At 48.7% G+C, this 16,466-nt stretch overlaps 1 protein-coding gene across 1 annotated transcript; it reads right to left on the reverse strand.

Moving 5' to 3' along the window:
• Positions 1 to 3,651: 3,651 nt before the first annotated feature.
• Positions 3,652 to 12,746, reverse strand: PLAAT5 (phospholipase A and acyltransferase 5). The gene is made up of 6 exons (XM_044260337.1): positions 12,700 to 12,746; positions 11,722 to 11,832; positions 9,645 to 9,753; positions 6,769 to 6,877; positions 5,480 to 5,742; positions 3,652 to 3,744 (listed from the first exon to the last, which is right to left on the reverse strand). The coding sequence occupies exons 1-6, from the start codon at positions 12,744 to 12,746 to the stop codon at positions 3,652 to 3,654; spliced, it is 732 nt and encodes a 243-aa protein (XP_044116272.1).
• Positions 12,747 to 16,466: the final 3,720 nt, after the last annotated feature.

Below are 16,466 nucleotides of genomic sequence, written 5' to 3' on the forward strand. Positions count from 1 at the left end.
TAATGGTTACCAGAGGGGAGGTGGGTGGGAAATGGATGAAATAAGAGATGGGGAGTCCTGGGGCTCAATCCCAGGACACCAGGATCATGACGTGAGCCAAAGGCATACGCTTAACCAACTGAGCTGCCCAGGCAACCCGAGTCTGACTCTTGATTTTGGATCAGGTCATGATCTCAGGGTTGTGAGATGGAGCCCTGCCCTCAGCGTGAAGCCTGCTTAAAATTCTCTCTCTCCCTCCGCCCCTCCCCAACACTTGCACTCTCTCTCTCTCAAAAAAAAAAAAAAAAAAAAAAAAGGGAGGGGGACACACGCAACCTAATGTGTATTGCAGCATTATTTACAAGAGTCATATTACGGAAGCGGCCCAAGTGTCCACCCATAGATGAACGGATAAAGAAGATGTGACAGATACATAGAGAAGGGGATACTCCTTATCCACGGAAGAGAATGAAATCCTGCCATTTGCCCCAACATGGATGGATCTAGAGGATATAAGCCTAAGTGAAATAAGTCAGACAGGGAAAGACAAATACCACATGATTTCACGCATAAGTGGAATGTAAAAAACAAAACAAAGGAGGAAAAAAAAAACGCAAACAAAAGCCAGACTCTTAAATACAGAGAACAAAGTGGTGGTTATCAGAGGGCAGGTGGGGGGGGGGATGGGTGAAACAGGGGAGGGGGATTAAGAGCACACGTTTCACGAGGAGCACTGGGTCAACTGTAGAATTGCTGAAACATTATATTGTATACCTGAAATAACCATGATGCTGCATATTAATTATACATGCACTAAAAATTTTTTTAATTAAAAATACATACATTTCCATAAAAAATAATAATAAAATCTTACTTTTTTGACCAAGATCCCCTCCTGTGTGACTGTAGGAGACCCAGTTTCCTCCCAGGGTTTTCCTAAGGCTGTTGACCTGGAACAACCCCCCGCCCCGGGTCTGTTTGATTCTGACGGACTGCCTCCAGCGGTCCCTGGGCCTCTTGTCTCTGCAGCCGTCACTGTCTTGGGTACCACAGCCTTGCACCCTGGCTCCTTCATCCCTCTTCTCAAGACAAGGCTCGAGAATAACAAAAGGTGATTGTGAGCATTAGAAAACACTGGGAGCAGCTGGTCTCTTCTCCCCTCTGCTCATGTCTCCCCTAGGCCTCTGGCCTGATGCCCGAGAGCAGGGCTTCATTCTTTGACTCAGCTGGTATCCCTGACTGACATGTTTTCCTCTGTCTCTCTCCCACGTGCAGCCAGTGATAACAGATCCTTTGACCCTCATAATAATCTTCGCAGAGTTCCTTTAGTGTTTCCTGATGTCGCCCTTTCAATCAGTAAGCCAAGCACCCAGATTGAGAACAGCCCCTTCTGGGTCACGTGTCATGACTACTGGGCCCCCTACCGGGAAGGGATGCAGCACAGTCAAGTTCTTTGACTTTCCCTTTGACGTGCCCAGTGGACCAACACCACCACTGAGCGCACTTCCTTATCCCCTCAAAGGGAAAAGCAATCAAAACACTAAAAAAAAAAAAAAGAAAGAAAGAAAGAAAAGAAAAAAGGCACACAAACAAGAGATCTGTGCATAACATCTCGGAAACATTGGCATTCACATGGCTTTCCCAGAACAGCAGGTATGTGCCTTACAGCTCCAAGACGGGGAAGGCTCACCCAAGTGGTTCCACCCAAAGCAGAGAATTCAGTTATGACCATAGAAGGCAGGAACTGCTCCAGGTTTGTAAACAGCACTTTAAGAAACCCTCTTCCCTCCCGCCCCACACCTACAAAGTGTAGGGCGTGCGTTCCAGAGCGCAGCCTTACACACACCTGTGAGGCAGGAGGAGACGCCGTCCAGCAGGTGTTCTCCACCCCACGCCCCACTGTGTCTTGTGTCCTTCCAACCGATGCAACTTCTTGCTGATGTCCCTAAGCGCTGCCGGAGGGTTCAGGCCAAGGTGGGGAGAGCCAGGATGTGGCACGTGCTAGACGCTCAAAAATGTTTGTTGCATGAATGAATGAACGTAAACCCAGATACGCAACTGAGGCCCTCGGCCCCACTGGGTGCAAACTGAAAGAAGCCCCAGAAGTGTCCTTCTGTCCTGAACCTAAGCAAGAGATAGATGAGCCCTTAGTTCCCAAGTTACTAACCACTCTCTGGCATGGGGGAGTGGTCTGTCTGTTTACCAAACCAATCTGGTATTTTGGATGAATGATTACTACGGTCTGGGAGGTCAGAGTCAGAATCAAAAAGTTCACTAATATACGACAGAGTTAATTCAAAACTAAAAGGAATATACTTTACAGGAGATGAATTCCTGGTGGTTGGGTTCTACTTCAAAGGAAGCCTCAATCTAGACCATAACGAAAAAGGAGCTGAAGGGAGAGGTATTGGGAGCTCAGAGATTCTAGGGGGTGGGGAAGAGATGGTTGGAGGGACTCAGGGTAATAACGACTTTATCCTCCTCATGATTCACAGAAATGAGGGCGTATGCTCCGCCGACCAGCCCCTGGAACCCCCACGCAAAGCAGAGAGAGAGGTCATTGGAAAAGGCAGATGCAAGACAGAGACACACCCAGACCCAGCATCTAGACAACAGGAGGATGCAGTCAAGTTCGGATTGCTAGGAAAAGAGCGGGAGGGGGAAGAAATGGAAGAGTTTCGCTGAGAGTCTGCTTTGTCCAAATAGGAGAAAGGCTCACGCGCCATCCTAACAGATCTCATGTGAGCTCTGGGGGCTCCGTCCTGCTTCTGTCCACATCACTCACGGTTCCTAGCCATTCTGAGAGGCCCTCTCTAGCCTTCCTGGATCCCTTCGGCTCTCAACGAGCACCAACAGGCCCTGGTCTGCATTCTAGATCTGCTTTCATGCCGACAGCACTCAACACACACACACAAATCACTCCTTCCTCTCCCTCATGCGCACAGAAGTCCGCGGAGGAAATTATTTTAAATATTTCTCTGAAATCAGTGAAAATAACTATTTCCGACTTTCCAGTAATTCTAAGGCAGAAAAGCAAAGTAAATGTTGATTATACTTTAAAGCACGGGGTGTTCAGCAACAGAGAATAAGGCTGGTGTATGATTTTGGAGTAAGCACAGGGGACCCTGCATAGCAAGCTGCTGAGCTTCCTTCAAGCCCTCCTCCCCCCCGCACAGCGCTGCGGGCCAGGAATAGCTGGATGCTCATGAGGGCGACAAGCTAGAGACATTCTAGTTCAAGAACAAGAACTTCTGAAAAAGAGCTCTCTGTTCCTGGGAATGTTCAAGCAGAGGTTTCCAGGATGGCATAGGTGGTCTTCAAACATCACAGACCAGAGTCAGCCTGAGAAACCAGCAAGACCCTTCCCACCGGGAGGGAGATGACACAAGCCTAGGAAATGCCTAGCACGGTGCCTGGTGCCTAACGGAAGCATAATAATAAATATTACATAATAATAAATATTAGTTTCTTCTCACCCCGAGAGTCCACGGATCTAGGATCACATATATTGGATGTATTTCTGGAGGGGTCTTTGGATACATTCTAGATTCTTCCAGAAGTTCACAATTTACTCGAGTGGGGCTATGGAAAAAGAAGGCAAGGGGAGGCAAGGAGGCACGTCGTCCCTGCTGATGAGGGCAGTTCCTCCTCTGCTTGGAGTTCCAAGCTCCTTCAGGCCGTTATGGGCTTGGGCCTGATGCTCTCCACCACGGCTGAGATGACTGCTCCCGCAGCCTTCGCGCCTTCCATCAGTGCGTGCTCCACCTGCAAAGCAGACCAGTCCACAGGACACTCAGGGGTGATCCCAGGCTTGTGCCCTGCCCCATCGCTCCCCTTCAGCACCCGGCCCACCTGGAGGAGGAAGTAACCTGTGCTAGCCTCTATTTCCAAAGATCCTAGCATGACAAGGGACCTAGAGAAGTCGGGATGGCCCAGAATGGGACATCCGAGGCAGATGCACTCCCTGTCCCTCCAGGGCATCCATGGCTCCTCCTGGCCTCCTTGGTCCCTCAGAGCCATTCAGCCCAGGCTCTGCCTCTGGAGTAGGGGCAGGGAGGCAAAGGATCTCAGCGTGCCTGAGCCACTGAGACCTTCATCTACATACAGGGAATCTGAGAGCCAGGGAGGGGAACTCACTTGGACAAAGTCATGGTAGGAATCAATGTCTGAATGTGGCCCACACTCCAGAGAAGGCTCCCTGGCTTCCATTTGGTTCCTAGGGTTTTGTCATATACAAATGTTGTGGGATGGGAGATCCCTGACACCGGAACCCCCAAGCCCCCCTACACTGGAGCGAGGGCTCCGGAGAATGGAGTGTGGGCTGGGAGAGGAAAGAAACAAAGGAAGAAGGTGCGGAAAGTGGAGGGGACAGGGGTGGGTGACCTGCTCACACTGACTCAGCAATGACAGAGAGACCAGCTTTGGGATTTGAGCCCAGTACCCTGAGGGGACACAAGAGCCACAGAAAAAAAGCAGGGGAAAAAAAAAAAAAGGTGTTCCTTCTTTAATTCTTCATGTCTCAATCTATCAAAAAGGGGATAATAAATGCACCTTCCACTCCTCTCATGGGGTTTAGTAAGGATCAAATAGGAAAGAGGGCGGCTCAGGTCGTCACAGATATTTTTAGCTATTTTTCAAAGCCCTTGAACACATGGACTGTGCCTCATTGGGGTTATCCCCACCCCGTGTGGTGGGGGGTCAAGAACCCAAACACAGCACGGGTGAGGCCGGTAAGACAGGCGAAGCTCGCAGGTGGCACGTCGACCCCCACACGCCCCATCTAAAGAGACAGCCACCCCTCGGCCGCACAGGGTGTCGGCCAGCACGACACGGGCCTCGTGGCCTGATCCATCCGTTGGTCTAGAATGGCTGTGAATCCAGATCTTTTTATATAAAATTTCTATATTTGGGGGGCGCCTGGGTGGCTCAGTGGGTTAAAGCCTCTGCCTTTGGCTCAGGTCATGATCCCAGGGTCCTGGGATCGAGCCCCGTTATCAGGCTCTCTGCTCAGCAGGGGGCCTTCTTCCCTTCCCCTCTCTCTACCTGCCTCTCTGCCTACTTGTGATCTCTGTCAAATAAACAAATAAAATCTTTCTTAAAAATTTCTATATTTTTAAGTGTCGGTAAGACATACAAATTAAAAAAACAAAACCCAACAACACTACCCATCCAAGCAAAACATGTCTGTGGGCCAGATGTAGCCCCAAACCTCACTTTACCCCCGTTTTGTGAAAGAACAAACAGAACGAAGAGTCTGACCAAGGCGACCCCTCCCCCGCCCCCGCCAAAGGGTCCCAGCTCTACAGCCCAGAGCCTTTGTGCTCCTCCATGGGCTGACAGAGGGGAAACCACCTCCTGAACGGTGAAGTCCTGTGGACGGAGAAGGCCCCCCGCTCAGCAAAGAGCACGAAACCACTGACCCCTGCTCGGATCACCGAGGAGATGACAAGACCCAAGGAGGCTCAGCCAGAAGCCACTGTCCCAGCCAAAGTCGCCGTACCTGCTGGCTCCGGGGCACGCCGTATCTGAGGTCATTGACAAAGTGCTCACAGTTCCCTTCGATCAGGCTGTACTGCACGATCTTGTTGATCATCTTTCTCGTGCGCTGGAGGATCTGGTCCACGGGCAGGGGCAGGTACGTCCCGTCCAGCTTGTTGTTGATCTTCCAGGAGCAGCCGTGGAGCACGTCCTCCAGACGGCTGTACTTCACCACCGCGCGGTTGCTGAAGACAGAAGTGATGCTGCCCACCTCGAATTCCTCACCTGGGGACCAAGAGGAACAGAAGCTGGAAAGCTGTGAGGGACAGCGGGGTGGGGGGCGGGGAGGCGGGTAGTGCACTGGCTCACTCTAAGATGTGCGTCAAGCGGCTTCCCTCCAAGGCCTCGGCTTTGGCATGGCCGAGGACAGCAAGTGGATGACATGAACTGCGGCCCCGCCTTCGCCACCCCAGTGAGACACCTGTCACCTGGAGATCAGCCCATCAGCATTTTTTTTTTAAATGACAGATGATGTTGAGCATCTTTTCCTGTAGCGGGGCACAGGAGAGGGCTTCGCCCTGCAGGGGGGAGGCGGGACCTGAGGAGGAGGACTAAGCCTTGGGGGTGAGGGTCCTGAGCGTGGTGTGGCCACAGGCCTTTGTGCCCAGGGCCCTTCTGCAGTTTCATCCTGAGTGGACAGTACTCACACAGGATGCAAAATTCAGAAGGCATCAGAGCATATGCAGGGGTGTCCCCTAGCCTCCCCTTCTCCCAGCGCCTCCTAGTCCCTTCGCCAAGGGGACCACTGTGACTAAGTGCGCCTCCTGTTCTAACTTCTTCCATCGCCACATCCTCCCATCAAATCTCCACTAAATTTTAATTAGTCAGCAGTTGAATCTCAGCCTGGTACTAGGCGACCTTGAGGAATGACAGGAAAGCTGTGTGTCTGGGGACAGTCAGCAAGAGCGAGCGACGAGCCAGGAAGCTGGAAGCAGCATCTAGGGGCCATCGGAACGTGCAGGCACCTGCACCCCTCCTGGGGAAGCCTCAGCAATAGGAGGAAGGACACCGAGGCTCAGCGAACACAGGGCCACCCGGTGCACCGCATCTCCCTTAGGGCTGGACGCTCGGGGGCGTTGGGTGGACAGAGATCAGGCTCCGTCACCCAGTCCACTGAGGGCCAGGAATGCGCGGAGTGTTTTTTTGCGAATGAAGGGCAGCTGCTGAGGAACCCAATAACTAAATGCCCTTGTTCTTACTCTGCTAACTTCAGTGTGAATAGCAATATGTCAATAGAGTATCCACCCTTACTCGGGGCAGCCAGATGCACCACGCAGTCGTCTTCCACGTAGATGGCCCAGTGCTCGTAGCCGATTCGAAAAATCTCAATCAGGTCTCCGGGTCTGGGCCTTGGTTTGCCCTGTGAGGGGGGAAATAAGATAAAATAAAGAAGCTGCACCTGCCCAAGGGACTCCGGAGACCCTGTCTGGGGTGGGGGGGATTAGCTGGAGTCGGCCTGAAGACACAGGGTTTCATTGCTTTGTAGAAATCCAGGCTGCCAGAAGCTCTCTTCCCACGGACTGTGGGTAGCGGGGGATGGGGGGGCTTGCTCCCCTCCTGCTGTCACTCGGGTTATTAAAGCCACAGGCTAACTGTGCCAGAGGCCGATGTATAGCCACTGGGCTCCAAATGTGCCCTCCAGATAAGCTCTGTGATATGCGCTGGAGCTCTTTTAAGCTTTTCTCCTTAAAAATGAGCCCTTCATTAAGCATTGCAAAAGGGAAGGGTTCTCCTGCAGGTTCTGGCTTGCAGCAGGGGGTGGGAGAGTGATTGGTCAGTAGAATGGGTGTGAGGACCTCCGGCCGAGCTCTACCTGAGCCAGAAGCCTCCCACAGTAATTTTCTCAGCCCTTCCACAGAGAAATCAGTGCCCAAACACCTCCAGCACCTGCTGGTGTCTTGACTCCCTCTGCACGGATCCCACATGGACTGATCCAGAGGGTCCCCCCAAGTCTGCATGCTCAAACCACCTGCTGAGAGCCCACCACCACCACCGCCCCCTGGCCAAACCAAACTTCTCTGATCTCCTCTCTAATGAGGAGGTTAGGGAACCCCTTCCAAGTCTGTCCTTCCCTGAGAATTCTCCCTCAGGCCTGGGAGGCCATGTTGAGTTTCTTCATTTCTTATAGTTACTCTTATATAGTTTAACAATTTTTTCACCTTTCCCCTGTTTAATCTACTGGGTAGTTTCTATCTCTTGATTGGACCCAAAGTGCTGATACTCTATCCCTTCAAAGAGGCCTAGGGAAGAGACAGTGTGTGTGTGTGTGCGTGCGTGTGCCACACATGCCTGTATGTGGGCACAATGCAATAGTGTGTACTTAAAAATTTATTAAGAGGGTAAACCTCATGTTAAGTGCTCTTTCTTAGCACAATTTAAAAAAAAAAAAGAAAGAAAACCTAGAGCTTTTGCAATTGCAAACCCAAACTAAAAAAAAAGAAAAAGAACTCTCTTATCCCCTCCTTCCGTACTATGCATCCCTCCCAAACTGTCCCTAAGTTTGTCCAGGAGGGGTCCTGGGAAGAAGTTCTGCTCACTGGTTACTCCCTGAGAAAGCACACTGGGCAGTCAGAGCCCACAGAGACCTGGGGAGCCCTGGAGTGGATCATCTAGCTTCACATTGTGAAGCTAGATGTCCCCACCTAGCCATCAGCTTCACAATGGCTTTGTCACTTATTCAACCATTTGCCCACTTTAGTCTAATTTCCTCAAGGTTGTATCTCATCTCCCAGTTGCCAGCTCTATTTTCCTGGTGGAGGACAGCCCTTTGCCTGGCAAAAATTCACAGAAGTAAAAGGGGGTACCTGTTTCTTTTCTGAACTACAATGTACAAAATTTACAAATTTACAAAACCATCACCACCATCCATTGGACTTCATCAAAATTTAAAAATTTTGTTCTTCGAGAGCTCTTGTTAAGAGAATGAAGACACAAGCCACAGACACTGAGGGTCCTGCAAAGAATGTATCTGATGAAAGGCACAGACACAGAATTTCTGAAGAAACCAAGGGGGGAAATGGGCAAAAGGATTTGGACTCTTCACCAAGGAAGATGGATATGGAAGATGTTCAACACCGTTAGTCCTTAGAGAAATGCAAATTAAAACCACAATGAGACACTTCCAGACCTATGATGATACAAACAATTAAAGAGACAACCAAATGCCTATGGGGAGGCACTGGAACTTCTGTACACTGCTGGAGGGAACGTAAAACATCACCAACCGTTTGGAAAATAGGAGGTTAAAAATGCAACTACATATGGTAGTGCATATGTGGCTCAATTAAGCATCTGCCTCTGGCTCAGGGTCCTGAGACTGAGCCCCGGGAGGGCTCTGTGCTCTGAGGGGGAGACTGCTTGAGATTCTCTCTCTCTCCCTCTGCCCCTCTACCCCTTCTCTCTCAAATAAATAAATAAAATCTTAAAAAAAAACCATACATCTACCATATGATCTAGCCATTTCATTCCTAGGTATTCACCCAAGAGAAAAGACAACATCTGTCTGTACAAAGACGTGCACACAAATGTTCGTGGCAGTTTTATTTGTAATAGCCAAAAACCAGTAACAGCCCAAATGCCCATCAAGTGGTGAATGGTGTATTCATACAATGCATTCCTACTCGGTAATAAAAAGGAATGAACTATTAATCACACGCAACAATATGGATATAACTTTAATTACAAGAAATTATGTGAAAGGAGACGGACAAAAAGAGCCCATACGATAGGATTCCATTGACAGAATTCTCTAGAAAATGCAAATTAATGTATAGTGACAAGAAGCCAGTCAGGGGCTGCCTGGGGAGGGGGGGGAGAAGAGGCAGAACTTACAAAAGAAAACAACGTTTCGGGAGTTATGGAAATATTCATTATCCTGACTGTGGTGATGGTTTCATGGGTGTACACACACTATACCAAACATATCCAACAGTATATTCTAAAAATGTACACTTTATGTAGTTCTAGCTCAGTAAAGCTTAATAGAGTTCAACAAAGCTGTTTTTAAAAAAAAAAATTAAGGCACAACCAATATCCCAAATCAATATGCACTTCAACCTGCCACACAGTCTAAATAAAGCAAAGAGTCTGTAGTAAAGATACACGCAAAGAACTCTTGGGATTCCCACCTCAGCGGCTTGCTTTGCCAGTTTCCCGGCGCGCTCAGGCTTCGGGGCTGAATTCAACTCTGCTCTTTTCTCCTTGGGTGTGGTCTCCAAGTTAACTATGGGCTTCTCCCTAGATGAATTTCGGGATCACAGAGTTAACGAATAACAACATTTCACCATTACTGGAAATTCTGTATTACTTCAGACTTGTGATTTTCAGATCTCTTTCAATTTCGAGACCCTAGGAAACAGTTTCCCCAAAGCGTGTTTCTGTGATCACGCACTTAGCTGCCTTACAAAATAACTGCCGTTTCCTGCATTTCGGATGATCATTAAACTGCTAATGATAGCACTGAGTAGATTTCAGGATTTTTTTTTTTTTTTTTACTGCTGATCATCTTTCTTACATTATCAAAATGACACCTATACATAGGTTTAAAAAAATGGTAACGGTACACAATGGCTTCTAATGAAATACAACAGGCCTCTATTCCCTCCCTTCCTTCTGCCCATCCTACTGGGAGAGGCAAACCCCTTGAGCTGTTTCTTCCAACAACTAGGTCCATAAATCTGAGAAATCTTATTATGCCTCAATACTGTAACTGCATATATCTTGAAAGAAATCAGTATATTTTGTTTCTTGAACCAAAACATTATTTTGAGAGGACTGAAACCAACGGCAGGAATAGCTTTGGGATAATATAGTGAAATATATTGGGGTCAAAAAGGCCTGGGTTTGGGGGGCCTGGCTGGCTCAGTCAGTAGAGTGCTATAGTGTGTGTCTCTTGATCTCGGGTTTGTGAGTTCAAGCCCTATGCTGGATGTGGAGATTACTTAAAAAAAAAAATCTTAAAAAAAAAAAAAATACGGGGTTTGAATCCTGGCTTTGATCCTTGCTCTCCAACCTTGAGCTAGTAAATGAATGTGTCTGAACATCAATTTGATTATCTATAAAACAGAGATGAGAGTATTTGCATCTCAGAGTTGTCGAGAGGGTCGAGAGGGTTAAAAGAGAGAGGGGCACCTGGGTGGCTCAGTGGGTTAAAGCCTTTGTCTTCGGCTTGGGTCATGATCCCAGGGTCCTGGGCTTAAGCCCCGCATGGGGCTCTCTTCTCGGGAAGCCTGCTTCCCCCCTCCCTCTCTGCCTGCCTCTCTGCCTACTTGTGATCTCTGTCAAATAAATAAATAAAATCTTCTAAAAAAAAAAAAAGAGAGAGAGAGAGCATAATATATACACATCTCTACATTATCAACCAAAAAATGGCATTTTATTTGCCTTTCCCCCATACTTTACCTCTCCTCCAAAGTATAGTGTGCGGGGATGGAATATAGCTCTTTGGGGAACATTCAGACCCTCATAATTTTAAAAAGAAGCAAACCATGCTTTATTATTATTATTATTAGGATTAACATATATTGTATTATTTGCCCCAGGGCTACAGGTCTGTGAATCACCAGTCTTAGCACAATTCACAGCACTCACCAGAGCACTTACCCTCCCCAACATCCACAACTCAGCCACCCTAATCCTCCCGGCTCCAACCCCACCCCTCGGCAAGCCTCATTATGTTTCCTGAGATTAAGAATCTCTTATCATTTGTCTCCCTGCCCAGTCCCATCTTGTTTCATTTTTTCCCTCCCTAATTCTCACAACCCCCACCCCCGGCTCTCAAATTCCTCATATCAAAGAGATCATATGACAATCATCTTTCTCTGGTTGACTTATTTCGCTTAGCATAATACTCCCTAGTTCCATCCAGGTCCTTGCAAATTGAAGCAAACCTTGTTTTTAATGAAAGTGAACTGAGGAAATTTGCAAGATCACATAATTCATTAGTGAGACCACGTGGCCACGCGGTCAACCAGTTCTCAGGGTTCTGGAGGCCTTGCGGCTAGAAACTGCTGCCAAGCAGGTCCCGCCAGCGGGTCCCAGGCCTGGTGGTCATCTATTACCCAGTGCACAGCAGCCCTCCCCTCGCTGGTTAGGGGGCAAGTTTCCTATGGAAACCAGCTCGGGGATTTGCTTTATAGGATTGCCACCAAAGTCGGTTCTCCAAAGTCGGTTCTCCAAAGTCTTCCCCCACACGGAGACTCTTACCCCTCCTGGCTGCTTCTGCTCAGCTCTGAGGTTCCCTGCTGTGGCTCCTTGGGCGAGAGCTGGACCAACGCTTGAGATGATTCTTCTGATGGGGGGTTGGGGAGGAGGATGCTATTTAAACCACAACTGCCTGGACATCTGGGTGGCTCAGTCGGTTAAGCGCCTTCAGACCCAGTCATGATCCCCGGGGTCCCTGGGATGAATCCCCACATTAGGCTCCCAGCTCAACAGGGAACCTGCTTCTCCCCCTTCCTCTGCCACTCCCCCTGCTTGTGCTTTCACGCTCTCCCTCTCCCTCTCTCTCTCTAATAAATAAATAAAATCCTTAAAAAAATAAATGAAGGGACGCCTGGGTGGCGCAGTTGGTTGGACGACTGCCTCCGGCTCAGGGCGTGATCCTGGAGTCCCGGGATCGAGTCCCACATCAGGCTCCCAGCTCCATGGGGAGTCTGCTTCGCTCTCTGACCTTCTCCTCACTCATTCTCTCTCTCACTGTCTCTCTCTCTCAAATAAATAAAATAAAATCTTTTAAAAAAATATAAAAATAAATGAAAACCAAACCACAACTGCCACCTACAAGGAACAAAATCTACGGAAGGATTGTTGGAGCGAGCATCTTGACATCTCTGTGAAGGTGGGCTCAGAGCTCCAGTCGAGAACCGTGCCTGGTCCCATCAGCCCTCAGTTTTGGGGTGAGGAAGTGAGTGGATTGTGGGTCTGGGTGCTGGAGAGGTCTCAGTTCCCCTGTAAAGAAGAGACTTTGGAACTCCCAGGGATAAGCTCGGGGAGGGGACGAAATGAGATCCCAGACATCCGGGGGCTAACCCTGACAGCAGAAGCTTCAGCGGCCCTGGCGTCCTAGAGCCATCGTCAGCTGTCCTGGAGCAGCCAACTCTGCTTCCGGCTCTACCCCGAACAGAGTCAGAGGGGGACACCCGAGGGAGGCGCTGGACGCCTGGCTCGCTTTGGTTGAATTACCAGCGAAGGATCATTCCAAGTACGCGCTCATTCCGGTTAACGGGCATTTCGCACCGCCAACACTTAGCTAGGAGAAGGAGCCTTGAAGGCATCTCTGCTGCCTTTTCTGGGGTCCGATGGAGGAGCCGGGTTCCTGCGGCCCGACGGACGAGAGCACAGCGGACCCGCCGAGGGCTGGTGGCCGGTCCCCAAGCAGCGTACCTGCGGCTCGCGGGACGGGGCCGGGGCGGGGCCGGGGGAAGCGAGAGAGGCGACGCCTTCTCTCCCCGCGGGCGGCGGGGCCCAGGCCCATCCCGCTGCTGCGGCTCCGCACCGGCTGGGACCCCGTCGGCTCTGCGCGGGGCTGGCGGAGCCGGCGGGGTGGGGGGCGCTGGCGCGGCGCGGTGAGGACCTGCGGGGGGCAGGGGGGCGCCTGGCCGCGAAGCCGGGGCGCGCAGCAAACGGCGGGGGCGCGCGGGCGCCGTGCGCACGGCTGGGGGAACAGACAGGGCGCTCGTGGCGGGGGGCGCGCTTAGAGGCCCAGGAAAGGCGAGGAAAGCGGCGGCGGAGGTCACAGGGGGTGCGGTGGGTTAGGTGGAAGGCCGCGCAAACGGTGGGCACGAAGGCCGGAGGTGCCATCGGACGCGGCTGCAGAAGCAGACGGAGGAGCGACAAACGCACTGATGCCACCTTAGGCAGGCCTGGGGCGGCACGCTCGGGAGTGAAGATCTTGAGGGAGTCACAGTTTTTATTTGAATTATTTATATAACTTAAATTATATATTTTGTAACTAATTATATAGCATACGTAATATATACAAAAGAACACAGGGAGGGGCCCTGGGTGCCTCAGTCGGTTAGGCGTGGGACTCCGGATAATGGCTCAGGTCTTGATATCAGGGTGGTGAGTTCTAGACCAAGGATGGCTCCATGCTGGGCGCTGAGCTTACAAGAAAGAAAGAAAGAAAGAAAGAAAGAAAGAAAGAAAGAAAGAAAGAAAGGAAGGAGGAAGAACACGTGGAATACATGTAATTGTGAAACGTAATAAAATTACTCTCCATGGACGCACCAGTCTACTTAAGAACGGGAACATACCTAGCACAGGGCTCCCACCGGGGCGCTCGTCCCTTACCCCATCTCCCTGCCTCGCTCTGCTAGAGGTAACCTCTCCGGACTCTTCTATTATGCCCTTGCTCTTTTTTCCTAAGGATTTTATTTATCTGAAAGAGAGCGAGCACAAGCCGAGGCAGAGGCAAAGGAAGAGGAAACAGCAGACTCCAGGCTGAGTGGGGAGCCTTTCCCTGGCTCGATCCTGGGATCATGACCTGAACTGAAGGCAACGCTTAACCGGCTGAGTCACCCAGGAGCTCTTATGCCCTTGCCTTTTTTAAAAGTAGCTTTGTAAAACCCCTTCTTTGTACTTCTCATCCATCCTTTCCTTCTGTATATTGGAAGCTTTATAGAAATGGTATGCTGTATGTTCTGCAACTTGCTTCTTTCGAAGCTGTTTCCATAATACCTACATCTTACTGTATAAATCTGTAAGTCATTTTCCCTGCTGGAAAACAGTCCATTCTGTGAATGTACCATAATTTATCCATCTGGTGCCAAAGCCACATGGTTACTTCTGAATTTGGAATTAGAAATTATTGAAAAGAACCCAAATTGTGCCCTGACGATGCTTGCAGGAGATTCTACAGAATTTAGTACCAGGGAAGGTATGCAAAGATTCAACTTTACGACAAAACATTAAAACATTTCTCCAAGTGATGGTGCCAATTCAACTTCTACCAGCAGCGAGTAAGAATTACTGTGGTCTGGGTGCCTGGGTGGCTCAGTGGGTTAAAGCCTCTGCCTTCAGCTCAGGTCATGATCTCAGGGTCCTGGGACTGAGCCCCACATGGGGCTGCTTGGCGGAGAGCCTGCTCCCCCACCCCCCTGCCTCTCTGTCTACTTGTGATCACTGTCAAAGAAATAAATTTAAAAAATAAAAAAAACTTTTAAAAAAAGAATTCCTGTGGATTTACATCTTCACCAACACTTAGTACTGTCATATTTGCTTTTTTCCAGGTAAAAGGATATAAAATAGTATTTTACTAAGAAGTCTTACTGGAAGTTTTTATTTGCTTTTCACTGATCACTAAGATTGAAACATATATATGTGTGTGTGTGTGTCTATATATATATACATACATATATGTATATATATAGATACATATATAGATAGATAGATAGAAAATCAGCCATTTAGATTTCCTCTTGTAAAAAGTGCCTTTTCATGTCTTTTGCCCAATTTTCTCTGGAGTCCTCAGTTTTATTTGTTTACACATATTTTCTTCCAGGTAATGGCTTGTCTTCACTTTCTTTATAGAGTCTCCAGTTAAAGAGAAGTTTTTAACTTTAATGCGGTAGAGTTTATCAGTCCTCTCTTTTGTGGTTAACACTCTGCATCTTTTTTTTTTAAGATTTTATTTATTTGACAGACAGAGATCACAAGTAGGCAGAGAGGCAGAGAGGGAGAGAGGAGGAAGCAGGCTCCCTGCGGAGCAGAGAGCCCGATGGGGGGCTCGATGCCAGGACCCTGGGATCATGACCTGAGCCAAAGACAGAGGCTTTAACCCACTGAGCCACCCAGGTGCCCCATGCACTCTGCATCTTGCCTTGAAGTTCTTTCTTGCTCTGAAGTCAGAAAAATATTCTTCTACATTTTCTTGTAAAAGTTTTAAATGTTGTCTTATTCATTTAATCTACGTGGACTTGATTTTTTCCCCAAATGAATAATCCCCATACAATTTAGCTCAGCCTGGCTTATTTGTAGTTTCTTCTTCCCCCAGGAATGAGCAAGACGACCTGTGTTAGGTGTCAGACTTTAGAAAACAAGCAAGAATATCGTTGGCTCTATTCTACTCCACTGGTAAATGTGTCTGTCCTCATGCTCCTATCCTGATCTTAATTACTAAATCTTTATAATAAGTCTCGATATATGGAATTCCGGAGACTCCCCCCCTTTTATTCTTTCACAGGAGTTTCTTAACTATTCTTGGGCTTTTGCCCTTACGTAAAGATAGGTTGCTAAATTGCTCAAAATACTCTGTTGAGGGGCGCCTGGTGACTCAGTGGGTTAAGCTTCTGCCTTCGGCTCAGGTCATGGTCTCAGGGTCCTGGGTTCGAGCCCCACATCCGGCTCTCTCCTCAGCAGGGAGCCTGCTTCCCCACCCCCCACCCGCCCACCTCTCTGCCTACTTGTGATCTCTCTCTCTATCAAATAAACAAATAAAAATCTTTAAAAAAAATACTCTGTTGGCATCTTGATTGAAATTACCTTGAATCCGTATGTCAATTTGGCAATTTCGAATCTACAAAACAGAGTCCTCCAATCAATTACATAGTATCCCTGTTTGTGAGGTCTTCTTTAACATCTTCCAATGAAGTACTTTTTTATAATTTTAAAAATTTTTTTATAAACATATAATGTATTATTAGCCCCAGGGGTATCTGAATTGCCAGATTTACACACTTCACAGCACTCACCATAGCACCTACCCTCCCCAATGTCCATAACCCCACCACCCTCTCCCAACCCCCCCACCCCGGGTCACCCTCAGTTTATTTTGTGACATTAAGAGTCTCTTATGGTTTGTCTCCCTCCCAATCCCATCTTGTTTCATTTATTCTTTTCCTACCCCGCAAACTCCCCATGTTGCTTCTCGACTTCTTCATATCAGGGAGATCATATGAAAGTTGTCTTTCCAGTGAAGTATTTTTTTGTAAAGACTTCATTTATCCATT

The sequence above is a fragment of the Neovison vison genome, chromosome 7 (assembly GCF_020171115.1).
Source record: "Neovison vison isolate M4711 chromosome 7, ASM_NN_V1, whole genome shotgun sequence".
Classification (NCBI taxonomy): Eukaryota; Metazoa; Chordata; class Mammalia; order Carnivora; family Mustelidae; genus Neogale; species Neogale vison.

Coding starts and splice junctions, on each gene's coding strand:
- PLAAT5 (XM_044260337.1), bottom strand. CDS start 12,746: ATGCCCGTTAACCGGAATGAGCGCGTACTTGGAATGATCCTTCGCTG. Junction 11,833..12,699: donor CTTGGAATGATCCTTCGCTG/GTAATTCAACCA, acceptor TGGTTTAAATAG/CATCCTCCTCCCCAACCCCC. Junction 9,754..11,721: donor AGCAGAAGCAGCCAGGAGGG/GTAAGAGTCTCC, acceptor AAATTCATCTAG/GGAGAAGCCCATAGTTAACT.